Source organism: Vulpes lagopus, chromosome 18 (genome assembly GCF_018345385.1).
Source record: "Vulpes lagopus strain Blue_001 chromosome 18, ASM1834538v1, whole genome shotgun sequence".
Classification (NCBI taxonomy): Eukaryota; Metazoa; Chordata; class Mammalia; order Carnivora; family Canidae; genus Vulpes; species Vulpes lagopus.
In genome coordinates this window covers 14,447,344-14,474,997 of record NC_054841.1, presented here as the reverse complement: position 1 = coordinate 14,474,997, position 27,654 = coordinate 14,447,344, and the positions used below count along the sequence as shown (strand labels likewise).

The window sequence follows — 27,654 nt, the reverse complement described above, 5'->3', positions numbered from 1 at the left end:
GACAGTTGCTGTTTCTGCCTCACTGGGCCGTTCACACCAATCTGTCAGGGCCCAGAGCTGGAGGCCTCCACTGGGCAGCTTCCCTCAACATGCAGTGGCTGAGAATGTGCTGTGTACTAGGCATGGGGAGATGGGGGATGTATGAGACTGAATCCCAGCCCTCAAGGCGCTCACAGGCTAGTGGGAAGCTGGAACACACCCAGAAGGCTCTCAAGGCCGTCTGCTGTTGATAGGGGCTTCACTGGAGGTCACATCATCAGAGCAATAGAATGTGTTGAGTGTTTACAGTCTGTCAGGCAACATTCTACCTTACATCATGTCTTGTAATCCTGCCTGTTTCTAAATGAGGTAGCCGTCACGACCCCCATTTGACAGATGGGAAAACTGAGGCTTGTAGAAGTTAGGTGATTTGCCCAAGGTCCCACAGCCAGGAGGTGGCAGAGGTAGGAGCCGAAGCCCTCTGGCATCAGGGTAGTAGTTCAGGGTATGGGGGATGGAGTCAGGGCTCTGGAGTGGAATGGGGACACCCATTAGCGTGTGGCTGCAAGCAAGTCTTCATTCTTTTAAGCCTCAATATCTTCATCTATAAAACGAGAGCACCAAAAACACTAACCTCATAATCCAGGTGCAATGTACATTTAAAATGCTTATCATTAATGCTGACTTTTAAGAGTTGTTAAAAGCAAATTGTCTGGGCACGCAGAGGAGCCCGGTTCCATTCTGGTCTGGGTGGGGGGTGGTTTCTGAGAAGCTAACATTTGGGTTGAGCCAGGTAGGGTGGAATATACAGTGGGAGGGAGAGGTCTGGAAGGTGGTGGAGGGCTGGCAGTGCTGGCAGGGTGCGGAGAAGTGTTGGGTAAGGTCGTGCAGAGCTTTGATGGACCAACAAGGAATGGGGGCCATGGGTGATGGGGAGCCATGCACGATTCTGGCGCCAGAGGCTGACCTGATCGGAGCTGAGCTTCAGAGAGATGGGGGTGATGGAGGGGAGAGACAGGAGGAAGGGAGGCCCGAGGGGGAGGGGCTGTGCAGTGCCAGGGAGGCCTGAGGCTCAGCCTCATCTGACATGCTGCCACCCCCTCCCCGCCCCCTAGTCCATCCGGCGCCTGATGGAGGCAGAGAAGGTGAAAGGCTTCTGCCAGGTGGTGATTTCCTCCAACCTGCGTGATGGTGTGTCACATCTGATTCAGTCTGGGGGCCTTGGGGGGCTGCAGCACAACACCGTGCTCGTCGGCTGGCCCCGCAACTGGCGGCAGAAGGAAGATCATCAGACGTGGAGGAACTTCATTGGTAACACTGAGTGGGCTGGGGGCAGTGGCGGGCTGTGGCTTCTCCTTCTTGGGCCCTGGGGCTATTTCCTAGACATGACAAGTGTGGAATATGCAGGTGTCGGTGCTCAGAGCTGGCCCCATGCCACAGAGGCTGTGCTGGGTGCTGGGGACTCAGATGTGAACTCAGGGTAGTCTGGGACCCTGCAGAGCTTGGTGGGCCCTGGGAGGGAGTCAGTGGAGGGCAGTGGAAACAGCTACAGCCACGAAGTCAGAGAGGCCTGGGTCTAAACCTCGCCTCTGGCCCTTCCTAGCTGTGTGCTGGTTCACCAGTGACTTCCCCTCTCTGAGCACCAGATTCCTTGGTAATAATATAACTACCATTTGTAGACTGTTCTGTGTGTGAGACAAGTTGAGGCTTTCTCTAAGCCTCTCGTCCCCTCAGCAGTCCTGTGAGGGCTACTACCTGTTATCTCCACTTTACTGGTGTGAAACAGAGGCACAGAGAGATTGAGGATCCTGCTCTAGGTCACGCAGCTGGTTAAACTAGAGGCTGCCCTGCTGACTCCAGGCTCTTCTGTGTCCTTTATAGTTGGGTCATAGTTAGAAGGCAGTTGGGAGGATAAATGAGGCTGCGCACAGAAGAGTTCCTAATAGGAAGGGCAGGTGGTGTTATTGCCACTTAACAGATGGCAAAACTGAGGCCCAGCAAGGTTGAGAGGCTTTCCCAAATCCAAACAAGATTAAGTGATGAAACCTACATGGATGCTGGTTTTCTGATGACTCAGGCCAAGGCCAAGGCAGGGTGGGGTGAGACGCTGGGAGCCAGGAGCCTCTGTGACTGCTGCTTGGTGCGGGAGGGGACCAGGATCACTGCTTTCCCATCTGGCCCTCTCCCTGGCCTTCCCCAGAGCTGGTCCGGGAAACCACAGCTGGTCACCTGGCCCTGCTGGTCACCAAAAACGTTTCCATGTTCCCTGGGAATCCCGAGCGCTTCTCCGAGGGCAGCATTGACGTCTGGTGGATCGTGCACGATGGAGGCATGCTCATGCTGTTACCCTTCCTGCTGCGGCACCACAAGGTGAGGGCGCTCATGGCTCCCCGGCTCTGGCCAGGGCCGGCCTCCCCAAGAGCTCCTGGGAAAGCAGGCTGATCACCTCCCTTAAACTGAGATGTTAGGAACTGATTTGGTCTCCTCTTGCAGGTGTGCTTGCATTGTAAAGGAGAGCAATGCTCCGCCCAAGCAAGGGATACTTTAATGGGGGACCCTTACCTAAGCAGGGGAGTTTTTGTAGGGAGAGGCCGCTGAGATAGAGGATTTCGGGTCTGTGTGTATGTGTGGGAAGGTGGGTGAGAAGGGCGAGGGACGGGGCCTCTCGAGGTTCTGACTCTGGATCTCCTCACTCCATCTGGGCTGGACCTTTCTGGGTCCCCTTCTCCCCTCCAGGTCTGGCGGAAGTGCAAGATGCGTATCTTCACGGTGGCCCAGATGGACGACAATAGCATCCAGATGAAGAAGGACCTGACCACCTTTCTGTACCACTTACGTATCACCGCAGAGGTCGAGGTGGTGGAGATGGTGAGTGCCCAGGAGCCATCCCTGAGCCTTCGGAGTCCTCCCTGGTCCTCTTTCCTCTTGGCCCCACACCAAATAAGGCAACTCCCAGATCCATCAGCTGATGATGGTGGATCCCTTCCCCACCTTCTCCACCTCTCAGACTCTCATATAGTCACCCAAGAGTCAGTCTGTCTGTCCGTCCATCCATCCATCCCTCCCTCCCTCCTCTTTTATAAGAATAGCCATGTCATTGTATGTGAAGCACTGTCTCATGCACTGTAAATATATATATATATATATATTTTTTTTTACATATAGTAATTCTCACAGCAACCAGTGAAATAGATACAACTATCAACATTTTCATTTTATAGATTAGGAAGGCACAGAAATGTTAAGTAATTTACCCAACAGTACAACTAAGTGACAGAACCAGGATTTCAACCCCAGCTGGTTGGCTTCAGAGTCCACGCCCCTCACAATTACACTACAGAGCCCCTTGTCCATCTTTTCCTGCAGTTTATTTATCCATCCTCCCATCCCTCTGTGTATTCATTAATGTATTCATTCACTCAACCACCCATTCATCCATATATGTATTCATTCATCACTGTGTTCCTTTAAAATTTCTTCCCCTTCTCCATTCAGCCAGGTAATTAATTAATCTACTCATTCACTAATTCACCCATTCATACTCTTGGTCCTGAGTTGGGCTGAGCAGGGAATGAGCTGCATTGCCTTCAAGGAGCATTGCCCTGTGCTTCATCCTTGACTCCCACAGCTATTGGTTAACCTAGGTCATTAGACAGAGAAGCCCCAGCTTGGCAGAAGGAAGGGGGTCTGCCTCCCTTCCCTTGGCCTTGCACCTGAACTCACTGCTTTCCTCCTTTGCCCCCATTCCTGCCCGCCCACAGCATGAGAGCGACATCTCGGCTTACACCTACGAGAAGACGCTGGTGATGGAGCAGCGTTCCCAGATCCTCAAACAGATGCATTTAACCAAGAATGAGCGAGAGCGGGAGGTAAGGTTGCCCCGGCTGGGCTCTGAGAGCCTCAAGCTCCTGCCAGCTCTGGGTCTGCACAGTAGAGATGGCCCAGGGCTCATGCTCCTGGTCACTGGCACGGTCTTCACCCTAGAGCATTACTCATCACCCTTCTTCCCCTCAACCCCCCCCCCTCCCAGCACCGGGCTTCCTAGCAGCAGGGGCACACTCAGCTGCACCTACCAAGCCTGCCAGCCAGGATGCAGAGGGCTTTGGCATGGGTGACAGATTTCCCCCTCTGAACGTGGTTTCTGGGGCCCAACGGAGAACAGTGGAAGCTAAATATGTATGGATGATGATTCCTCAGGGACGTGGGCTGCGAGTGTGGGGGACAAGGGATCATGTGACAGACCCTGTGAGAGTGGGTAAGAGATGGATATTTAGGGATGTGGCTAATGGTGGGAGTTGGGGGCACACTTCCTAGGATGTGGTTGATGGGTTCTCAGGGATAATGACGATGAGCCTCCCATGGGGTATGGGTGTAAGATTGCCCAGGTGTGAGTAACGTGGGACCACTAGTCCCTTGGAGTTGGGACGAAAGCCCCACCTCAGGGAACAGAGTCCTTGGGGGAAATGAGCCACGGTACTCTGGGACTGAAGACTTTGGGGGCAGGTGACAGGGTGCCTGTGGAATGGGTAGCAGATCCTACAGGTGAGGGTGACAGACCATAGTTGAGGGGGCCTCCCAGGTGTGAATAATATATTTCTCAGATTGTGGTTACTGGGTTCTCAGGGAAAGGACTGATGGGTACGTTTTTGAGCTGGGAAAGATGAATACTCCGAGGATGTTGTCCAGGGGTGATAGTAAAAAAAAAAAAAAAAAAAAGTAAGAAATGGCAAGTGCCCTGACCAATCACAACTGGTACTGGACCATATGCTAAGATAGAGCCTTGCTGGGCCAACTGTTAACCCTTTGGTTACTGGATGGTGGGGAGGTCAGGGGTTCTGCAGATGAGTTGGAGCGGCCAGGTCAGTGGGCCAGTAGCTATTTGGTATGCAAGCACTGCGACATTTGAACAACTGGTACAGTTCCCGAAAGCGTGCCTCTGTGGCTGAACATCAGCTCCCACGGTAGCTCCTGGCAGGGAATGGGTGGTGAGTGAGAGCAGAGCTGGTGCTAACCTGTGTCACTCCCTAGATCCAGAGTATCACAGATGAGTCTCGTGGCTCAATCCGGAGAAAGAATCCAGCCAACACTCGGCTCCGCCTCAACGTCCCAGAAGAGACAGCTGGTGACAGCGAGGAGAAGCCAGAGGAGGAGGTGTGCAGCTGGGGTGGTTTGGCCCCAGCCAGTGGGAGCAGAAGCTTTGGTCTCTAAATAGGAGTCACGTGCTGCCCTTTCCTTCATCTCTCAGGTGCAGCTGATCCACGACCAGAGCGCTCCCAGCTGCCCCAGCAGCTCTCCGTCCCCGGGGGAGGAGCCTGAGGGGGAGGGCGAGGGAGATCCCGAGAAGGTGCATCTCACCTGGACCAAGGACAAGTCGGTGGCAGAGAAGAATAAGGGCCCCAGTCCGGTCTCCTCCGAGGGCATCAAGGACTTCTTCAGCATGAAGCCGTAGGGGCCTGGAGGCTGGGCCTCGGGTGGGGTGGGCCTACAGGGTCCCTGCTCCCCATGGCAGAGCGAACGAGCAGCGGAGGTCCCCGCGGAAGACTGAGCCCAGACCTTGTCTGGGTTTCCCCATCTGACAACCTGGGGGTTGGGCTGGTGGCCGAGGGTCGGCACTCCCAGGTGTAGGCAGTGAAAAAGAGGAGGGCGTGTGGCCGGGAGAGCGGGACCAGCATGCACCTGCGTGGGGGGCAAGTCCTCAGTCTCTCCTTCCTCCGCTGACCCCTCTCGTTCTTCCTCTCTTTGCTTCTCTTGTGTTTCCTGAAGGGAGTGGGAGAATTTGTAAGTGCTTCAGGATTTTTTTTTTATTCGCTCTCTGGGTTGGCCGGGGTCCCTGCGCTCCTCACTCAGCCACGAGCCTCAGTTCGTGCCCCTGGCCTCTGGGGTCTCCGGAGAGGTGTGGGGTTGAGCAGGTGCCGGGCGCCCAGGCCCTGGGCCGGGGGGGGGGGGGGGCGCTGGGTCCCGCTCTCCGCGGCCCAGCTCACGCGCCCTCCCCGCCCCGCCTCCCGCAGGAACCAGTCCAACGTGCGGCGCATGCACACGGCCGTGCGGCTGAACGAGGTCATCGTGAAGAAATCCCGGGACGCCAAACTGGTCTTGCTCAACATGCCCGGACCTCCGCGCAACCGCAACGGTGACGAAAACTGTATCCTGGCGCTAGGGTGCGGGGTGCGGGAGCGAGGCGGGCGTCGGGGGCCGCGGTCCCAGCCCTGGGGTGGAGGAGCCGAGCCCGTCCCCGCCTCCGTTACCGCGGGCCCCGCGGGGGGGGGGCACCGCGACCTCCGGCCGGGGGCGGGCCAGGCGTTCTCCTTGACGCGCGCGCAGACATGGAGTTCCTCGAGGTGCTCACCGAGCACCTGGACCGGGTGATGCTGGTCCGCGGCGGCGGCCGCGAGGTCATCACCATCTACTCCTGAGAGCCGGGACCTGCCCCGGGCCCGAGCGCGCCCGCCGGCGGCCCCGGAGCCCTGCCGCGCCCCCTGCCGCTGTCACCGTTTACATAGAGACCCGTGCCCGCGCCCCGGCCCCTTTCCCCGCTGCCTGAAGCCCGGAGGCCGCGCCGCTCGGGGCTGACTCGGAGAGGACCGCCCCGCGCGGAGGCCGGAGCCCGAGCGCCCCTTTGGCCGCTGCTCCGCGGGCCCAGCCTCGCCCCGCGGGCGGAGACGCTGCAATAAGGCCGGGGAGCCCGGTCCTCGTGGGCGGCCCCGCGGGCGCGCGGCGGGGCAGCCTCGGCCCGAGCGGCCTTCCCCCGGCGGGGCCGCGCCTATACATAGTGTACAGGAGACATCGCGTGTATTTTTAACGTCCCCATATTTCTGTGACTAGAAGCGCAACGGACTTCTCTGCTCGCCGCCGTCGAGCTCTCCGGCTGGGGGCGCCCGGGGAGGCGGCGGCCGGGAGCTGGGCTTTCCCGGACGCCCGCGAGCTTGGGGGCAGAAGTGCTTTCGGCCCAGGCGGGAGCCGTGGTCCTGGCCCCTTGGCGCCCGCCCCGCTCTCGCCGCCTCGCCCTCCCCGCGCCCCTGGCTTCCCCCCCGCCCGCGACTTCCTTTCCGAGAGGGGGTGAGACCGGCGTCGGGCTCGTCCTGGGCCCGCCTCCCCGCGGCGGGGGCGCGGCCTCGGGACAGGGGCGGGGCTCGGGGGGGGCGCCGGCCGAGGAAGCCCCGCCCCGTGCCTTCGCGGGGGAGCAGGCGCCTCTCCGCGTCCGCTCGTCGCCTGCTCCCCCGACCCCGTGGCTCCTCGCCAAAGACTGAATCCGGGGAGCTGGAGGGCGTCCCCTCCCCGGAGTTGCGTCCCTGGGACAGGCGAGGGAGGAGGGGGGCGGCGATTTGGGTTTAGGGGCCAGACCCACCGGGGAGGCCCCAGCGCCGCCCCTGATGTTCCCTCTTCTGTCCCCATCCGGCAGCTGGCAGCTCGGGGCGCGGGGACCCCGTCGCCTTCTCCGCGCCGCGGGGCCGGGCCTCGCCGCCCAGCAGCGGCCTCCAGCTGCGTCTCCCAGGCGCCTGGGCCTGACGGAGGGCTGGAGTCGCCACGTGCTTTGTTCTTAGCGCCTCTCTGCCCTCCTCCAACTAGGACCCAAGGCCTTTGGCTTCTCCAACTCCAGTCCTTGGCGCTTTTGCTCCAAGCAGCCCCATCAGAGGCGCCCTCTATCCCCAGGGAAGGCGCATTGGGCGGGTTCCCTTCCCCCAGGGCACGATACTAAGGGGGCAGGCCCTGCATGCTCGTTCCAGCGCCCTCTGGGACTGGGTTCAGTACCTCCAGCCCCAGGGCCCTGACATTTGCACCTAGTTAGACATCCTGCCCGCCTCCCAGAACTGGGGCTACTGGGTACTCCTGACCTCACCACCTCCTTCCCTTTGAGCCCAAGAGCTGGAGCTGTTGCCATCAATAGACTGGGTCAGGTGTGGCTGGAGGTAGGTCTGGATATCTCCCCGTTAGGCCAAGGCCCTCTGAGATTTGATGAGGGGGCCAGATAGACTTTTTAGAAAGTTGTATTAGGACACCAGGCCGCCCCCCTCCCCTCCCGGCATCTTCCTGAAGACTGCCCTCCCAGAACCACAGCTGGGTCCAGCCTTCCCAGCGAAGCAGTGCGCTGAGCAGAAGGGGGATGGGGCTGTATCAACACCTGTTAGGGAACCAAAGTTACGCTGTCTGGGCCCGGAATGTCTGGTTGGCAAGAGCAAAGTTTCCGTTGATGAAGACAAACATCCCACCACAAAACCCAAGTTTTCTGTGCTACATGTGCAATATTTGTTATGAATGTTATCACAAGTCACTCATCAAATTATCTTTATAACCATTGTAGCTAGATGTTTCATGTCCATTCAAGTGACTTTTATTCTGAGTGCAATATTTCAATAGCCTTGTAGTGATAACTAGTGTTGCTTTTGTTTTAGACGATCTATGTGCAGGGCAATGCAATGAAGTTGAAAACCCTTGTATATAGGAGAGGTTGCAAACCAAATCAAGATTATTTATTACTATTATTAGGCCTGCCTTTAATTTTCAGTGTGTTTCAGTATTCCGCATTCTGCCTCAGTACTGATCTTGTGTTCTTCGTGCCAATACGGAAAGGAGCGCGTTGGTTCTTTCCTTCATTGTTGAATGCTCCCATTTAATGCTTTACAGCTTTTACTGTATTTTTTAGACTCCCGTCTGCACAAAATGCAATAAAAATAATTTTATTATACCCTTTACAGCCTGAGGTGTGTTGTTTGGACACTTAAGGGGGAAAGAGGAGTAGGTGGGAAGAGGGGTACTCGAGGTAGCTCTTCAGGAGCCTAGTTTGCTCATCACATCACATCACACCCTGACCTTCACTGACAGAAAGGGGCTGGTTGCCTGCTGCGAGTTCAGACTGCCATGGAGCCCTGTCCTGGAGAGCACTGCCATCATCCTCCTAGAGCAAGCACTCAGCAGGTCAGGCTTGGCACGATCCCTAGCCCACCGGAGGCCTAGTGCAGTCCCTTCACTCCCCAGCCCCGAGGTTTCCTGGTGGGGCTGGCTTAAATGCTCTTGCAGGCACTCACAGCTTCTGGGACTCTATGGTTCTCTCAACTCCTCACATAACGGGGAGAACAGAAGGTGGCAACTGAGATGAAATCAAAATAGGAGAGTGCCTCACGCCAGGGGCCAGAAATGGCCTCCTTGGGATCCTGTTTTCCTCTCTTAGAGTAAGAGGACGAGCCTGCTGCCACACTAGAAGTCTACCATAAACAAGGATGTTTAACACAGCATCAAAATTAGCCAGGAGGCTTAGTTCTTGACTGTTACGGAAGCTTCTAAGTAGGTGGTATGCATGAGGAGAGCCTAGGGTTAGGAGGTCTTCAGGCCTGACCACAAGAGGATGACAAAGGGGGTAGATGGAAACCAGTCTGTGCTCCATCAGGGACCCTCACCTTCTGACCTTGAGAGGGAATGCCCCTGCAGTATTCACACCCCAAAAAGACAACACAGATTTTACTTTTTCATTTTAATTAAAAAGTAATCATCTCATCTTATTAACAACACAGATTCCAAAGAGAAAAAAAAAAACACTCTATAACACAAACAGGTCAGAACGTAAAACGCTGCCACCTGGGGACCTTGAATTTTTGAAATCATTGTTTGCTCAGCCACTGGCCCGGACTCAGCTGAAGTCACTGCTCTTCCTCGTCCCTGCCAGGGGCCCCTTGAGACTGTGATCCACAGGGCTCTAATGAGCGCCATCCCTAGGGAGAGGGCAGCTTCCTTTGGCTCCATTTAGAGCAGCAGCCAGAAGTCCTCCCTCTAATAATTTCACTCTGGCTCAAAAGTTATGAACAGCCACCTGTAACAAGGACATGTCCAGCTACCAAAAGTCTGACATCAAAATGGTCCCTACCTCCTGCTGCTCAGAAAACAGAACAAGAGTCCAGATGAAAATAAGAGCCTGATTTCTGAGCCAAAAGCTCAATCACTTGGAAAAAAAAAAGGGGAGGGGGGTGTTCCCTGCCAGAGTCTCCAGCTGCCTTTTCAGAGCCTCCATGAAAACTAGCACTGGAGAGGAAGAGGCTGACAGAAATGTTAAGGGGGTGAGTGGTCAGGGTCCAGATTCACAGTTCCTATTGAACTGCTGGAGACTGGAGCTGTTCAGTCCACTGGAGAAACTCCAATGAAATGGAGAGGAAAAAAAAAAAAAAAAGAGAAAACCCTAAACCAACCACCCTGGATGATGCAGAAAAGTGCTTCCTTCTATGGCTGCCATGGACACTTCTCAACAACTCCAGAACAGTTCATTTATGAATCCTCAAGCAGGCCCCATAAACATGGGATGAGGAACAACAACGACAACACTGCTGGCCAAGCCAAGACCAAGCCCAGACCAAGCCCTCTGCAACCCCAGGCAGGAGTTACAGAACAGGAGCTTGAGCTCCAGTCGGCCTGTGCGAAGCTAGAAAACCTTGGTAGATTCAAAATGAACAAAGGTGGTGGCAATTGGCATGAAATGCCATTCTAAACTCATCCGACCGTGCTTGGCTTCCTCCTGTCCCCCAACCTCCATATCCAGCAGACGGAGACCAGAGTAACCCATGACATATAAACTGAGACACCTATACTGCCCAAGTGACCCCAGAGATATTTATTTTCTACAAAACAAAAAACAAAAACAACAAAAAAAGATACACCCCCAAATGCAGTATAAACTCTGACTCTGGAAGGAATAAGCAACACAGCCTCAGGCAGAAGAGAGCAGGTGGTAGAAACATTCGATGTAGACCTGGAGAGGCGCAGAGAACATCCTCCAAATAACTATTTGAACGAAGTAGGTGGGAGGCCAGGGGATGAGGGGACTGGGGGTAGTTGAGAGATTAGCCTCAGTAATGCCTCTGGTAAGATCCCAACGGGGCCTGGGGCCGCCCCACCTGTGCTGTGGTTTGGTTAACCAGGTGGGAGAGAGCAGGGCCACTCTGGATCAGGGTGTCCAGAGCCTTCTGTACACTTGGATTGTCAAAGTTGATACCTGTGGAAGACACAGACCTCTGGCTAGCCATGTTGCTGGCAGGTGCCAGGCGACTGGAAGGCTGGCCAAAGAGCCCTTGGGAAGGAGCCCCAGGCCTGGGGCCCATGTTCCGAGCAGATCCCGCCTGTCCCAAAATGTTTGGAGGCTGATTGCCAGAGGCCTGTGATCTTTGCTGAGGCTGGCTGTTCACTGCTGTGGAAAAATTCTGGTTCTGGGTGTTTCCGGCAACGACTGAGGGGGATGCAGAGCTGCTATTGGCCACAACCGTGCCACTATTGAAGAGGCTGAGGATTTTGGCCTGAAGCTCTTGCTGGGAGGTGGGGGGTGCAGCTGGAGTGGGTGTAGCAGAGGGGAGCACTTGGCCGCTCTGGAGCGGTTGGGAGCTTGGCTGTGTCTTCAGCGAGGCACCCGAGGTCGCCCCGAGTGGTTGGCGGGAAATCGGGCCTAAAAGACAGAAGGAGGAGGTATCGGGTTGAAATACCCTCCGTGGGAAGGAGGCTTAGCAGCCAGGGAAGAACAACAATTACTGATCACATCAATCACATGATACACAGACTATAACATCAACTTCCCAAAGGGGCTACTTCATGGTATGTGCTGTCTCCAGAAAACAGCTTAATTGCCTCAGAGGACTACTTAAGGAAAAAAAGGGCATCCATCTCGGTGACCAGGTGGCCAGCAATCCTAGCCCACCCAACACCACATTAACTACAGAGAATGAAATTCAGTTCCCAGATCTTAAGTTACCATTATATCAGCAAGGACAGCCCATGGGAGAACCCAGGGCATGAGCTCATTCCCCTTACCCACCCCAAAGAGCCTGGGCCTGCCACCCTCCCAACAGAGCCTGGGGGTTAGAGAAATGCAGAGTCAGAACTTCACCTCGGCCCTGCCACGTAGCTCACCAGGCAGAGAGTCGGTGCTGCTCCTCATAAGGCGCTCCTTCCGCTCTCGCAGGTAGTTGATGATCTTGTCAGTCTCCTCAGCAGTGAGGTACCTGTTGTCTGCTAGTAGGTTGATGAGGCTTTGGATGGCTGGAGGGTGCCCCCCACGCACTCCTTCATCGGGGCCCCCACGCTCCCTTTCCTGCAGGATGGCCTCATCAGCCATCTTGGCTGCCTGTCTGGCAATCTCCTCACGTTCCTTCTCTCGACACTCATTCTTGTAGCGCTCATAATTTCTGGCCACTAGCACCATGGCATCTGCCTGTGGCATGTTGCGATGCTCTGCAGGAGAGAATGACAGGACTTATTTTATCCCCTGACACACCTGAGTGCCTACCTGCTGGATTCTACCGGGCCTTTCCTGACCTCAAACCAGCAAGAAAACCATTTTGGTGACAAAAAGCTGTGGGATAGGGAGCAGAGAGGAAGGAGATGAAGGCTGGGAAGATAAGTGAATAGATTTCTTTGGTGGGGAACACACACCTTTCACAGAGCTGGTTCTTTGGGGGAATTCCTAGATCACAGACTTGTAGCAAAAATCAAAGAAACACGACCATCTCCCAGAGATTCAAAAAGACCACATAGGGAATAACCAGGGGAGGCAGGCCGCAGGGTGCCAAAAAAGGCCTTCTGTAAAGCCTGCTCTCCACTGAGATGCTCAGCACAGAGCCAGCCTACTGTTTTTGAATTCATCAGTTCAAAGGTCATGGATTAAGATCAAATGTGACCCTAAATAACCTCCTCTCCTCAGCTGGGGGCAACATTACTTACAGGGTGGTAAGAAGCCTCAGAACTTTACATAAATGTCCTCACACATCTTGAGAACTACTCGAGAGACAAATGACCAAATGACCTAGTGGAGAGCCTTACGTATTTTATGGTTATGGGCGCAACCCATCAGGTAAAGAGGTTCCGAGTGTGGTGGGAAAAGGTAAAAGTCTGCCCTGGAGGAGCAATGACCAGGGCATCAGTTGGCCGAGTCCCAACATTCTGAGTTGGGACTACTACTACTACTACTAAAAGCGACTTCAGGGAAGGGCTTCAAGGGCTTCCTGGGCCTCCTCCTTGCCCTTCTGCCCCTTCAACTCCTCTAATACACTTGTACACAGTATCCTCATCGCCTGTTGTATTCTCTGTCCCTTATCACGAAGTCTGGTGAAATCAAGGATTCTCTTGCGCTCAGTGCAGTGTGCGCCAGGGTGCGCATCTCTTCTCAAGTGACTTCACGTTGGTGGCTTGAAACAGGACAAAGTGGGAGCATTTACACCACAGAGATTAGCAAATGCTGTAAACCACATTGCTTCCTGATCCCTCCCCAGAACTAGTTGTTAAACATTTGCCAGTATCCTACTGTCTATACCTATGGGCTAAATATAAGGTGTTCTATACAGTAGGCCCAGAACTGTCTCCACTGAAAGAATATCAGACTCAAGAAATGACCATGCAGGCTTCTCCAGTATGCTTCTAAAAGGGCCCTACCATATCTGAGTGACCTACAAGTTATATGCCCAAAACCTGCTGCTTCTGAGTAAGGTATGAAAGAATTAATGGACTAGTGACTACCTCTGGAATTCTGATATACTTGGGCCTCCGTACCTTGTGGGGTTCCAAACATGATGTTGACTGTGCAGGAGCGGTGAATCTGGTGTTGCTGGGTGATGACAATAGCAAAAGGAGACCCACCCCTGCTAACATCCTCCAAGGCTTGTGACAGTGACACCTCTGTGTTGAGGAAGATCAAGTCCACTACCATGCCTAGGTCTCGTACCTTTCGCCCCACAGATTCAGCATAATCTCTGCAGAAACAAACAGGATCCAGGTGAGCACTCCCTGACCAGCTCCCAATCTGTACACTGCTGCACCTCAGCCAGGAGTGTGCTCCTATCACGAGTTCAAATCTTAGCATATCCAGTGTCTCCCTAGCGTCCACTTCAGGATCCAAGAATCTAGACCAATTCTTTCTTTTACACTAGTCCAGAGTGGTTATGACTAGCTAAGAATGGTCACACACAAGTTGCCAAAAGCACAGTACTTAGTACCCAGGTCCTTCTCTTGGTCCTGTAGTCCAGTGGTCCTTCCTTAAACACCATCCTCCTGCCTAAGACTTGTAACATGTATCTGTCTTTGGGGTGGCTGAATATAATGGAAAAAGACATGGGCTTTAATGCTAGAAAGAGAAGTATGGATCCCAGCCTTATTGTTTACTTGTGAAGATTAAGCAAATCCTTTAACCTCTTATGAAACTGTTTCTTTACCAATAAAACCAGAACAATATGGCTCAGTTCCTGTCATTCCCTTGACCTTCTCTCCAATCTAAATTAGATCCTTGATGTACTTCTCTGAGGGCTCATCACCAATACATCCATTTTTGTCATCTGCCTGACGAGGGTGTAAGCTCCACAACAGGAAGGGGCCCTGTGCATGCTTACCATCACAGCCCTAGTACCTAGATTCGTCATACATATGGGAAATGAGCTGAATGAATATATATGTGACGGGAGGAGTGTAAAGATTAAAAATAATTTAAGTAAAGCACCAGCAAAGGGGTAGAAGAGTAGGTGCTCAGAAAATGACAGCTATTATCATGTGTCGAGGACAAAAAAAAGCCATCTACAGTTAAAGCGGTATCTATCTCTGACAAGGCAGCCCAGAGCCTGGAGGTTCTTCCTGCCGCTTGGTGTCCCAACACCTATTTCCCTAGTCTCTGCCTTGAAATTAGCTCTTTAACCCCAAACTGCTAGAAAACACATGAAGTTATTTACTAACCACCTGGGGAAAGGAAAGATAGCTAGTGCCAAGCCGCAAGTTGCTATGCTTCCTTCTGCCTCTCCGCTCAGTCTCTTTAGGAAATAATGTGAAAAAGAGGTGTGCAGAGAGGTACTGTAAACTCTGGACTGGCTAGAAGGGTCTCCTAACAGTTCTGCAAGATCATGGCACTACACAAAGAAGGCTTGGCTGACAAATGCAGAGACATGTGCTTCCCAAAGCACTGGGGATTCAGGTTTTTCCATCAAGGGGGCATCTATTGCTTTGCATGACCAACATATATTCTCTCTTCAATATTCCTTTGGGAAAGCACCCTTCTCCTACCCTGTCCACATGATTCTATAGGCCCAACTGCACCTTTAGCTCTAGGAATGGGTACATGACCTAGCCCTGGCCAATCAAGGCATCCCAGCACTGCTGGTTCAAGGATGGGAGAGTGAGCTAGGTCAGTCCAGTGAGAAACAGTTCCAGGCCTTTAGGTAGAAGCACTGGGAAAGAGAAGCTTCTGCTAAGATAAATGTCTAGGATCAGTGCCCTTCTGCCTTTTAAGGTAGAAAGCTTGTCCGAGAATGGTGACACAGAGACCAAGTCTTGATGACATGGTTTGAGACCCTGGATGTGGCCATATCTGAAGCTCCCAGTCAAGCAAGCTAAAATTTCGCTTTGGGGCCAGAGCCAGTTTGCAATGGGTTTTCTGTTAAGCTATAAATGACATAACTCTGGGTGAACACAGGAGAGCAATGCTAGAATACACAGCCCAAATTCAGTGGGTACAACTGCCAAAGGAAGTTTTCTCTTCTAACCTTTCTCCTTACGCAGGAGAAATAGCCAAAGGATTCTTACTTAGTCTGCTTGTTGACCACAATCACAGAACAATCAACAGGCCTCTCAGCATCAAAACGTCTCTGGATTTCCTCAAAATATTGACGATAAAGTTCTTCTCTACGTCGTTCCTCACGTTTCAAACGCTCTGTAAGAAACCAACAAGGAAAACTGAAATATGGACTGTCCCTTTCTATACAAATAAGTTACAGGGCACCTGGGTGGGTCAGTGGTTGAGCATCTGCCTTTGGCTCAGGTCATGATCCCAGGGTGCTGGAACTGAATCCCCCATCGGGCTCCCCACAGGGAGTCTGCTTCTCCCTCTGCCTATGTGTCTGCCTCTCTGTGTCTTGTATGAATAAATAAATAAAATCTTAAAAAAAAAACACCCCAAAACAGCATTATTTAAAAAAATAAATAAATAAGTTATAGGCCTTATTGTAAATCCTGAACTACTTGTAGGCCAAGATCATAACATACACATTCTCTCTAAATTATTCTTCAGGACTTTCTAAAAATACTTTGCATTTTGATTATTTACTTTTAAGCTGAATGATCCCTACACACTATAGCAGGCTATTTGTATTTCTTTTTCGTGGAATGCTCCACCAAGTCATTAGTCCCTTTCCAGTTGGTTATTCATTTCCTGTTTCATTTGTCAAGTGTTCTACCAGTAACAGAAATAAACTGCTACTTTACCTTTTGCACGAGATTGACTTTCTGGGCCTGGAGGGCCCCGTCCATCAAAGCTATCTCTGTAGCGGTCAAAGTAAGCATCGTCCTTCCTCCTGCAATAGTCATCCATTCGCAGGTATCGGTCATAAGAGCTTTCTCTCCTGAAAAGTGGAAGAAATGCTCACAAAGTTAAAACTCACCTATACTGTAAAACTCAGATACAGAATTCTTCAACACCCAGTCCCCTGTGAGGAAGTGACACAGTAAGGCAGGGCATATAGATTAGACAAACAAGGTCTGTGTCTGAAATTCACCACTTATCAGCTCTGTGGCTGTGACTGTGTTAACAGTCATTGCAAAATGAATGACTGGGGCGGGGGGGGGGGGGGAATGTACAAAAAGCTCTCAGAATAGTCCCTGGATTAAAGTAAATGCAAAGTAACTGACAATAACTATGGATATTAATTTTGATGTTTCTCCATCCCTCTAGCCTAAAAACCTAAAAGTGTTTTTTAAAAACTATGGTTTAAAATACATGTATAAATAGTATTTCAAAGAAACACAAAGTTCTCATCACTCTGAGCAGAACACTCAGAACAGAAACTCTATACCCATTAAGCAGTAACTCTTCGCTTCCCATCCCTGTAACTGCTAATCTATTGTCTGTCTATGAATTTGCTTTCTCTAGATATTTCATGTCAGTGGACTCCTACATTTGTTCTTTTGTCTGGATTATTTCATTTAGCATTATGTTTTCAAGATCATCCTTATTGTAGCATGTGTCAGAATTACCTTCCATTTTACAGTATTCCACTGTATGGATATATCAATTCATCTCTTGGTGGACATTCAGGTTTTGTCCACCTTCAGCTACTGTGAAGAGTGCTGCTATGCACATTTACATACAAGTAATTGTTTGAGTCCCTCTTTTGGATATATACCTAGGAGTGGAATTGATGGGTCAGAGTAATTCTGCTCTATTTGATTTTTTGAGGAATCTCCCACCAACTGTTCTTCATAGCAGCCACACTATTTATATGCCCACCAACAACGTATGGAGGGTTCTATTTCTCCACGCCTTGTCAATACTTGTTATTGCTTGTTATTTGCTGTTGTTTTCCTTAATAGATGATTATAGTCATCCTAGTAGGTGTGAAGTGGTAACTCACTGTGGCTTTGACAATGCATTTCCCTGTTGACTAATGATGTTGAGCCTCTTTTCACAGACCTGCTGGCCACGTGTGTATCTTCCCTGTGTTTGTGCACTACGAAAACGATTTGTGCTTTTTTCCCATCTATACAATGCTGCCTTTTATAGGTCACATGAAGAGATCCAGATTCATTCACTAAGCATAATTCATCAAACATTCACACATTTAGCAAATATTTATTGAGTAGCACATCTGCCACTTGCTAGACATTAGAAAAATAAGGCTGATAAAGTTGCTGCCCTCAAAGAGCCTTCAATTAGTTCAGCAGAACACCCATAAAAAAGACTGTTACAAAAAAAAAAAAACAACAGAAATCCAAGCAGATGGCTGTATATGTACCTGTACATGGGCTCTCGGGAGTCTCTCATATCTCTGTATCTGTCGTACATGGGATCCCGGTGATCTCGAAAATCCCTAGAGTCTCTTAGATCACGAAAGTCTCTAAGGTCCCTCATGTCCCGAGCATCCCGCATACTTCTGCTGTCTCTGTGATCCCGAATGTCTCTGCTATCTCTGTGGTCCCGCAAGTCTCGCGGATCTCGCATGGCTCTGCTATCCCGGGCATCCCGGCCATTTCTGCCATCCCTGGGCTCTCTCCTTGGACTTCCTCGGATTGGGGATCTATCACGTCGTGTATCTCGACCGTCTCCAAAACCATATGGATCTCTGTGGGAGGTAGCAAGAAGGAGCTAAGACAAAGAAATTGAAGGTAGCCAACCCTTCAGCTCTTTATTGGAGGAAGCCCCCACCCTCTCCAAGCATTTTTCTCTAAAACACGGCAGCCAAACAGTGAGAACATGACTAAAATTTGAAGACAGTCACCCAACTGGTCAGCAAATAAAGACTAGTAGGTTCCAGGATCTCAAAGGATTAGGACATCAAAAGAAGAATAATGTATGACTCAAAGCCAAAGATTCTGGCAGGGGTCACAGTATTTGTCAGGTATCAGGGAGTAATTCAGTATTCCTTACACATGCCATGCTATCATCTCAATCTCCAGGTTTTCAAAGTGGAAGCATCTTCCCCCTAGAACCTGCTTTTCCCCACCAGACATGTTTGAAAGAGATTCTAAAAGGGGTGAAAGTTGGAGGGACATATGAAGACTCATGAAGAAAAAAAGGAGCAAATGCACAATCTCATTCAAAGTAACAGTGATCAAAGTAGTTGTTCCTGAAGTACAGAAAACGTCATTTAAAATATCGAGCAGGATAATCAAATTAAGGGGGGGAAAAAGCACAATATGACACACACAATAAAGTATAAAGACATTCAGCTTTTCTGTCTTCACAACATGGTTATTGAGTATCTGAATTTAATGCAGAACCCAGTTCCTTTTCATTAATTTTTTTTTAACTGTGAAGTCACAAATATGTTTGGGCCACTCCCATTCAATATTCCTCGTAAGACATCCCACCCCACCAGAAACTCAGTCTCAAAATGTCTAAAATTCTTATTCGGGGTGCCTGGGTGGCTCAGTAGGTTAAGCATCTTAGGCTCAGGTCATGATCTCACAGTCCTGGGACTGAGCCCCACATCAGGCTCCCTGCTCATTGAGGAGTCTGCTTCACCCTCTCCCTCTACCCTTCCTGCTCGTGTTCTCTCAAATGAATAGTCTTTAAAACAAAAACAAAAACAAAAACAAACTTCTTATTCAACCCACTTCTTAGTCCCATTCCCAAATTTTTCACTTCTGACGAAAATCATCTTTCTAGTTAACCAAGGCTTATGTTCTTGAAAGTCAGTGTTGAAATGTTGATTCTTCCTTTCTTTTCCCCATTTAGTCAGTAGAATCCTTGTCACTTTTCCTTTTCATTCCCTCTGGATTCACAAGTATAACTCAAACCCTTATTTTTATGCTTGATACCAAGTTTCCAAAAAACAAAAACCCAAACCCAAAACCAATCTTCCAGATTTCAATTCATTCAACACATAAATACCAGATTGACCATCCCAATCTCCACCTGTTACCAACTGCAGCTTGACAATCATACTTCTAGATATCCCTCCCTAACAAATATGGACCCTTCCCTACTATTGTTCTCTCATTTCCTGATTCAACCTTCTCAGTTTTGTTCTAATGATTTAACTCACATGATCCTATCTGCTTCAGGATTTCTATTCATATAGTTTTCCAACTTGTAATATTTTTCCTGTGCCTTCCTCTCAGGCAAGATCATGTCTCAAATCTTCCAAGAATCTCTAATCTCCCTAATAACTGCTGATTTTTCCTGCTGCTCAACTCTTAGAGCACTTACTATTTCTATTACTCATCTCTATCTGATATTTACCTTTTCACAACGTCTTCTTGTTTGACCTATTTAAGGATCAGCACCTGCATAAAATTTGCCCTTAAACTCCTGGACTTTCCCAACAAACATGCTCCTCCTCCAGTCATTTCCATCTCAGTAAATGGCACACCCACCTACTCAGTTGCTCAAGTCAGGGAACTGAATGTCATCTTTTCCGAAGCCCCATCCGCTCTTCCAATCACATTTGCAAGTTCTGTTCATTCTTTCTCTGAAACTGATTATCAATTCTGTCCACATTTCTTGACATCCATTAGCAATGCTGCAGGCCAATCCATAATGACCTCTCTCTCTAAAACCATAGCCAAGAGACTTCTACCATGGTGAAAGATTTCCCCATTTCTGCTCTTGCTCCTTTTCTAATCTTTCTCCAAATTTTTTTTTATTATTATTTATTTATGATAGTCACAGAGAGAGAGAGAGAGAGGCAGAGACACAGGCAGAGGGAGAAGCAGGCTCCATGCCCCGGGAGCCCGACGTGGGATTCGATCCCAGGTCTCCAGGATCGCGCCCTGGGCCAAAGGCACGCGCCGAACCGCTGCGCCACCCAGGGATCCCTCTCCAAATTATTCTAAAGTGATTTTTCAAATATGTAAAAACCCTTCACTGGTTTCCCACAGTATTGAGAATTCAATCCAAAATCTCTGGTAAGAAACTTGGCTGTCTTCTCAAACCTCATCCCCTCCAGTCCCAAGTTTACCACTATCTAGCCATGCTGGCCTTTCACCTGTAACTAGCCAAGGTTTTTCCTGATGCCTCTACTTGGGCAGCAAGAACAGATCTGTACACATTCTCCATGTCTCAGCATAGTATGTGTCTCTTACTCCAGATTCTAAGAGTCTAAAAGTTTATTTTCTGCCCTTAAATCCCGGCCACACTTTCTCATAGCACTGTTTTTTACTTGTCATTCGTCACAATTTGACATATCTATTTACTTGTGTAACGTCTGTCTGCTCTACTAGACTGTGAGTCCACGAGGACAAGGATTGTCAATCTGACTCTCCACTATCAACCCACTATGTAAGTTTATAATGTCTGGCATGCAGCAGATGCTGCATGACTTATGTTGAATGAATTTTGCTCCTGTACATATTTCTATCACTGCACTTATCACATAGTTCTGTAATTATCTGTTTACATGGCTTCTCTACTAAAGAGTAAGCTTTCTTGAAGTCTTTGGATCTCTAGGACAACAGAATGGAGTTCAATAAATGTTTAAACTGAGCAGGCATCATTATTTGGTTTATACTTTTGTCATCTGCCATGATTACATATATTAGGCAGCCATCATGATGCCATCAAGCTTGGCTGAAAGCCTCAATTTCACTTCATCCACATGAGCAGAGCAAAAATAATTCAAACACCAATTTTGGATCTATGAAAAGTTCTTATCACATATTTTAAGGCTCATAAGTACTCTTGATTTGTGGGAACAAACATATGGGAGACCAGGGAGTTTAGTACGTAATGTGGGAAAACATTTAGGATCCTATGGGAAGGGATAACTGTAAATATTTTTGGATTAATGATCAGCAGATAAACCTGACTTGGGGAGCAGTCAGAAGTAGTCATTAGAGGTAGAATCAGATTTCAAGTGTTCTTGGTAATCAGGGATGAGATATAACATGAACCTAACAGACCAAAGACCACACACAAAGTCTTTCGTGGTGGAAATGAGGGGTGCGGATATAGATAAGAACACTGAGTCACAGCACATTATTCACAGCCTTAGGATAATTAAAAATGCCATACTGCTCTCATTCTTTTGAATCCACTGAAATACGTTACTTACCTGTCAGAGTCCATCCCTGGAGGCTGACCACAACCCTAGATTCCCAAAGTCTCAGTTCATGCTTCTAGTGCAGGAAGGGAAGCACTCCCTTTACCTCAATGAATCTAAGTCCATGTGCAACAAAACTAATTCCCCCTCAATTGCCTTCTGAGTAAAATGTAGAAAAGATGATATTCACATGGGGGAGAGAATCAAAGGAATGGTGGAAGTAGGAACAGAAAAGATAATAATATGAAAAGGCATAGCTTTTCTCTTTTCTCCAAAAGAGGAGCAGTATAGCAGAAGCTGTTCTTCTAGAGACAAAAACAAAAAACCTTTTGGGGTCACTTTAGGACCCAAAGAACTCCCCAGAACAAAAGCGCTCCTGCTGCTGGCCCCAACATCTTTCTCAAAACAAGAACCAGCTAATAAAAGGGAGGTACAGGGTGCAGGATTCAGAGTGCCACAAAGACGAAGCCTCTGAATGAGATGCTTGACCTTAGACAACAAGTGGGTTATAAAAAGCAAGTTTCTGGAGAATAGGTTCACAATCTCATCTCACGGCACCAGAGGTTTTACTGGACACCAAATGCAGTGTACCCTCAGGTACCAGGTCACTAGAGGCTAAAAAGAAACTGAACCTTTAAACTGAACCAGTTACATAAATTTCAGCACCAGGGTCCACAAACTGAAGGCAGATGACAAACACTACTAAAGTAGTTATAAATTTCTCATCTATTCAGCTGAGGGAGAAAAGCCAAATGCTCTTTGCCTCGAGAGAAATACAGTCATATCATTTGGAAACATTTGAGAGGTAAGAGAAGAGGGGTAAAAGGAAAAGCCATGGCTCAGATGGTTAAGTGACATGCTTCTGGTAGAAATGCTTTTCTTCCTGGGACTAAAGAGGTATGCAGAGCACCAGGTATTTGAGAGCCTAAAGAGTAAGAAATGACAGATGATCATCTTGGAAGACTGTGATGGACTTTGAACTTCTTTTCCTCCAGAGACTGAAACCACAAGCCCAGGATGGTGTCCTTTGGCCTTGGTTCTACAGAATGTCATGGAGGAGGGCCTCTGTCCTTTTTGTCGGCGTCTCCTTTCTGTTCACTGGAATATTTTCTTTGGGCGGGCCAGTTTTTCTTTTTTTGTTCCTGAAAAAAAATTCTTCAATAGTTCTTGGTACTTCTGTTCTGTCAGATACCGTCCACAAATATCATTATCTAAATAACTGGCTGCTGTGTGATGTTGATCCCCCACCACAATGGCTCCATGCTACTGTGAGAAACGGAAACAATAGACCTGTGCAGTATTTTGCCATTAGGTGCTGGTAGGATATGGGGTGCAATGAGATATCACACCTCACAGATCCAAGTTTTCTAAGTGTCCATGCTTCTCCCTAGGAAGCATGCTGATGATTTTCTTAAGCACAAATAGAGAAGTTTTCCGTTGGTAGAGGTGGCACTTGCTGAGAACCGAGTGCAGAGGTGATCGCAGCCTGGAATCGTAACTTGCGAGGCCCACCTAGAGCTAGTGTTGTCTCATACCCAAGGAGCAATTGGTTGTCAAAGGAATGAACATTGTAGAGTAGATAGAATTCATCTTGAGCCACATAAGAAACTTGTCTATAGCTAGGATTTTTGATGAGCCAATCCCCGATGACTTTCACCAAAAGAGGCACCAAGCTTAACATCCTTAACACGTGGGGAAAATTCTCTGCAGAGCTTTTGATGTAGACAAATTAGTTCTATTTGCTCTTTTTTAATGTCAGACAGGAAGGTTTAGGAAATGCAGACTCTCACTTGGAGGCCACATCTGTGTAGGGATATGCTCCAAGACCTGGATTGCCAGGGTGTTGAGCTGAAGATAGAAACTGAGAACATCTGAGGTACGACCAGAATCATGGTCCAGTGTTTGAAGAGGGTTAAGGGCCAGTGCCTAGCACCAATGCTAGACAACTGACATGGTAATTAAGTAATGTTATTCAAGAGTCCAATGAAGTGGTCCAAGGGTTAAATAATGAGAATTCCGGCCGAAATTTGATCCAGAGCAGATTCCTGATGCAGAGTTTTGTGCTTGGCTGGACCAATATTGTCAGAATTACACACTGACAGCTGGAGTCATTAGGGAGGCACATTACTGAACAGAGAGCAATGCCAGCAGAACTGTGGCTTAGAGACATTTGAAGAGGTGATAATCCTGTGAAAACTCCCAAAGATACTTAGGTGTTTTGACACTCAAGGTTAACGTCCAGCAAAACAAGGTGTTACAAAGGTCTTGCCAGAATACTTAGAAACAATTTTATTAAAAGGAGCAACACTGAAGACATAAAAATACAACTTAAGGGAAATATTTGCCACAAATATGCTTTTTTCCCCCCTGTGAACAATGCATTCCCTATGGCTGGGGACACATAAATGATTAGGGTTGCCAAAAGGCGGCAGTTTGGCTCTTGTCAACAGACTGGTATATCTGGAATTACTTCAAGGCTCTGACTGGAAGTATCCACCCAAAGAGTGATATCCAGTGTTCACCCTTAGAGAAATGATTCTTCCAGGCTAGTCATCCATCTTGCCTACTTACTCCATTTTATTTCTGCCCTATTGGTATCCTGTAAGAGACAATACATGATCAATGTGATGATGACAAAATGTTAGTGTTCTGTTTTGAGTACAATATTCAAATTTGTCTGGCTTAAGAGTTTTAAAATTTTTATTCTTACAAGTAAAAAACTGGGACTCTCTACTCAGGTTTTAGACGAGGCTCAGAAGGGATTTTACTAAATGTGATTATCCTTTTTCCCTGAACCTGATTAATAGGCATGACTTTATGACACTTCATCATGTTAAATAACATGCTGCGGAACCCAGTTAGGGACATAGCACCAAAGGGGAAGACTGATTCTTGATGGAAATTAAATTAGCCCAACTGTGCCTCCTATTGATTGTAAAAAAAGGCAGGAAGCTACTGCCCTATCCACATCCCAAACAACCTCATTTTAGAAATTATTTCTGAGGAAGGTGATATTTTAAAAGGTATATAAAAGTGACATATTTATATATCTGTAGGGAGAACATTTTAAAAATCCCCTCCAATTGTATGTTTTTTTTTGTTGGGGGGGGGGATCTATTTAAAAAAAGAATAAAAGCATATAGCTTTTTCTTTCATTATAGATGAAATTACAGAGCTGCATTTTAAACTGGGATGAAATTAATCTTTTTAATTTAATGTCCTGGCAACAGCTATACTGGATTCCAAGCAGGGGAAATGGTTATTTCCTCAACATTGCCAATGTTTGTTGAATACTGTATTCAATTAGAAATATTAACAGTATTTAGCTAAGAATTACTAATAAGATGATATAAATCAAGAGCACAAACAGGAACTACTCTGTATTCTGCAATGTGCTTTGTTTTTTTTTGTTATTTGGGGGGGAGGGGGGGTTGCTGCAAAAATACATAGACATTATCCAGAGATTATAAGCATCATGGGGACAAAAGAGGGGAGAGGATTTTACTATTGAAGTCAGTGTCTTTATAGTTACCAATTCCATACACCCTTCTGGTATGCTACCTAGTTCAGGAACACATCCATTAGAGCTCCTTGGAAACTGGATACACACTATATCTCCTTTCAAGCCAGTTGGCAACCACAGCTTCCAATGAATGCCCCATATTTCAGACCATCTGATGTAAACTTGTAGCCCCCTGTATTCCATGTTTACTGGGGCAATGAGAAGCAACAAATATGGGACTTCCCAAGATCTACAGCATGATTTGGTGCAGCATAATGGAAGCAGACATTATATGGAACTGCTGAAGTTCTGCAGGATTCATTTAAGTTCTTCAGGATACTCACACATACCCACAAAATCAATCAACACAGTATTTACCTGCAAGCTACAGGTATTCCTTATGCTGTTAGAGAGAACAGAATACCAATGTGTATGCTCACTTCTGCAGTGAGACCATTGGATGGCCAGGGCATCCACCTGGTGGTTGTAGTGTAGCTGTAGTTATGGTGTCAGATTTAACTCCTCTGCATGGCAGAGTGCTCAAAGAATCCAACAGAAATCACTACCTTGCTGCTACAGTCTGCTTGAACTTCACAGAGCAGTCATGTCTAATCTATTCCTGGTAGCTTACAAAATACCCACCCTTCACATCCAAGTGGGGACAACATACACCAAACATAGAGCAGCCTTTTTTCCTGTGAGGAAAAAAAAATAGATGTTTTTGTCTCAAAGGACAGCTGTATGTTATGTGTAAGTTAGTTGGGTATATTATTCCAGGTGACCTGTGGAGCTACCAGTACAGACTAGGATTCATCATACTGAGCAGTGTTCCATTCATTGTAGGAAATGTCGTCTACCATGGTATGTAGTTTAGGTATGTAGTTTATTGTGGAAAACTGTTATTTTTACTGAGAGGCAAAAGCAAAATCCATACTGAGTATCCATTTGGGCCACCAAAGACACCAGATATGAAATATATCATATCTGTCTGCATTCCACACAAAAGTGCACACACTGCATCCACTTGTGTACTGTTGGGGAGCTAGTTTGGATATTGTATCTTTGGTGTAAATGGTAACTTTAATAAGGCTCTTCTTTGAGAGAAGGGCCAATTTAATGCGTATCTCAAGGGTACACATCAGGACTACTTCTTTTGTATATGTTAAGGAAATGCCTTTTATTTCCAGAAAAGCTAAGAAAAAGGGAGACTTTTGAGAGCTGGAGTATTTTTGCCCTTTTTATTTCCCCTCAAACGGTAACCCAAGCATGCGAGCAAACAGGGGATCTGCAGCACAGGCACAGCAGCCATCTCTCAAGCAGCACTTTCCATAAACCTGGGTTAACATCTGGACCGGCAGCCATTTGGAATGAAGAGTCGAATCTCTGCTGCCCACTGCAGTGCAGCATGGCACACACCAACGACCCTGGGGCACTCCTCCTGCTGTGGAGGCTCCCAATGACACGTGAGCTGGGGACAGACAGAGGTTTATCCTCTTCCAATCACCTGCAACTCATGTTGCAGGCTGAACTTGCTGGGTTTGTCACCGAAAACGCAAAGCTTCTCTGCATCTCCTGATGTATGTTTAAAAAAAGCAGCAAGGCCCTTCACACAAGGTTCATGTTCTTATTGTTTGCTTGAGCGTTTCTGATTTGTTGGGGGAAGAAAAGACCCTTGATGTACGAAGTTGGGCTTAACTCCCCAGAGCCCAACTCTCCCAAGGTAACTCACTGCTTCAGGGTACTTTACCTTCGTGTGGGGCTGGGTCTTGATGGAGCCGTATTCATATTTCTTCTTTCCGCTGCCTTATTAATATCTGAAAAGAATAATCAACCCATCTGTTCAATGCTACGGAATAAAAACAAAATCATCAGCACATTTCAAATGAAAGCAACAACAAAAAAACTACAATGACAACCAGATGGTGTAAGAAAATCCATTCAGCAGACACACTGTCACTTGGGCAATTTTTATTAAGTTACGGCAGTACATTGTCATGGTTTGGTAAGGAATATCCCTCAGTTTTCTAGCTAACACAATGCTTTAACACTCTGCCAAGTCCCAAACCTAACAACTGCCCCCTCCAAAAGTAGAAAAGGTTGCCTTCTAGACTATGGAGTGTCAGCTGTAAGAATTTTTTTTTTGTGTGGGTGAGTACAGGACAGTGGGAGAGACAGAGTTAAAAAAAAAAAAAAGAGCAAAGGCAAATAATTCCATTTTATGTTATAAAGAAGAAACAGTTGGCTGTTGTCTTAAAACTTCCAATATGCCATGAAGCAAGGCCTACTTTTAATGTGCTCGGTGTTGCATCCCATTGGATAGAATGTTCTAGAATAAGATGTAGGAAAAAAAATTTTTAATGAAGTATATTACAGGTTAGCAACTATAACCCTCACAGGTAAGTACCTAAGAATAAGAATTGGTATTTGGTTTGATAGTAAAACACTCCACATAAGAAGTTTTCATTAGAGAAATGTGGCATTTACTAATATGTAAGGGAGAACAGTGGACTCATACAAACTTACAGAAAAGCTAATATATGTAGTTAAAGTCTGCTTGAGAAAAACAAATCTGCTTTGAAAAAATTGAAGTGAATAATAACACCACATATAAGGAAGAACTGATGCAATATCTAAGGAAATGAAATGTACCAATCTATGCCCAAAGGTAACAAAGGCCAATTTTTATGACTTAAA

At 48.0% G+C, this 27,654-nt stretch overlaps 2 protein-coding genes across 7 annotated transcripts in view; one reads left to right on the top strand and one right to left on the bottom strand.

The window, feature by feature from the left end:
• The window catches only part of SLC12A5 (solute carrier family 12 member 5), a 36,321-nt gene extending 27,654 nt beyond the window's left edge, over positions 1-8,667 (top strand). For all 4 annotated transcript variants that reach the window (XM_041732991.1, XM_041732992.1, XM_041732993.1 and 1 more), the window contains 9 exons: positions 1,095-1,290; positions 2,180-2,349; positions 2,716-2,847; positions 3,741-3,848; positions 5,008-5,130; positions 5,225-5,424; positions 5,743-5,757; positions 5,988-6,121; positions 6,301-8,667. In XM_041732991.1, the coding sequence (XP_041588925.1) occupies positions 1,095-1,290; positions 2,180-2,349; positions 2,716-2,847; positions 3,741-3,848; positions 5,008-5,130; positions 5,225-5,424; positions 5,743-5,757; positions 5,988-6,121; positions 6,301-6,392 (1,170 nt within the window). In that variant the 3' untranslated portion in view covers positions 6,393-8,667. The remainder of the gene's footprint in view (positions 1-1,094; positions 1,291-2,179; positions 2,350-2,715; positions 2,848-3,740; positions 3,849-5,007; positions 5,131-5,224; positions 5,425-5,742; positions 5,758-5,987; positions 6,122-6,300) is intronic.
• Positions 8,668-9,430: 763 nt separating this feature from the next.
• The window catches only part of NCOA5 (nuclear receptor coactivator 5), a 29,852-nt gene continuing 11,628 nt past the window's right edge, over positions 9,431-27,654 (bottom strand). Inside the window, exons 2-8 of one of the 3 annotated variants that reach the window (XM_041733002.1) lie at positions 26,708-26,774; positions 17,712-18,038; positions 16,186-16,322; positions 15,508-15,634; positions 13,495-13,694; positions 11,860-12,180; positions 9,431-11,398 (exon numbers count right to left, since the gene is read on the bottom strand). In XM_041733002.1, the coding sequence (XP_041588936.1) occupies positions 10,809-11,398; positions 11,860-12,180; positions 13,495-13,694; positions 15,508-15,634; positions 16,186-16,322; positions 17,712-18,038; positions 26,708-26,745 (1,740 nt within the window). In that variant the 5' untranslated portion in view covers positions 26,746-26,774 and the 3' untranslated portion in view covers positions 9,431-10,808. Of the gene's footprint in view, positions 11,399-11,836; positions 12,181-13,494; positions 13,695-15,507; positions 15,635-16,185; positions 16,323-17,711; positions 18,039-26,707; positions 26,775-27,654 lie in introns of all 3 variants that reach the window. The other 2 variants (XM_041733004.1, XM_041733003.1) reach the window with 2 other exon arrangements.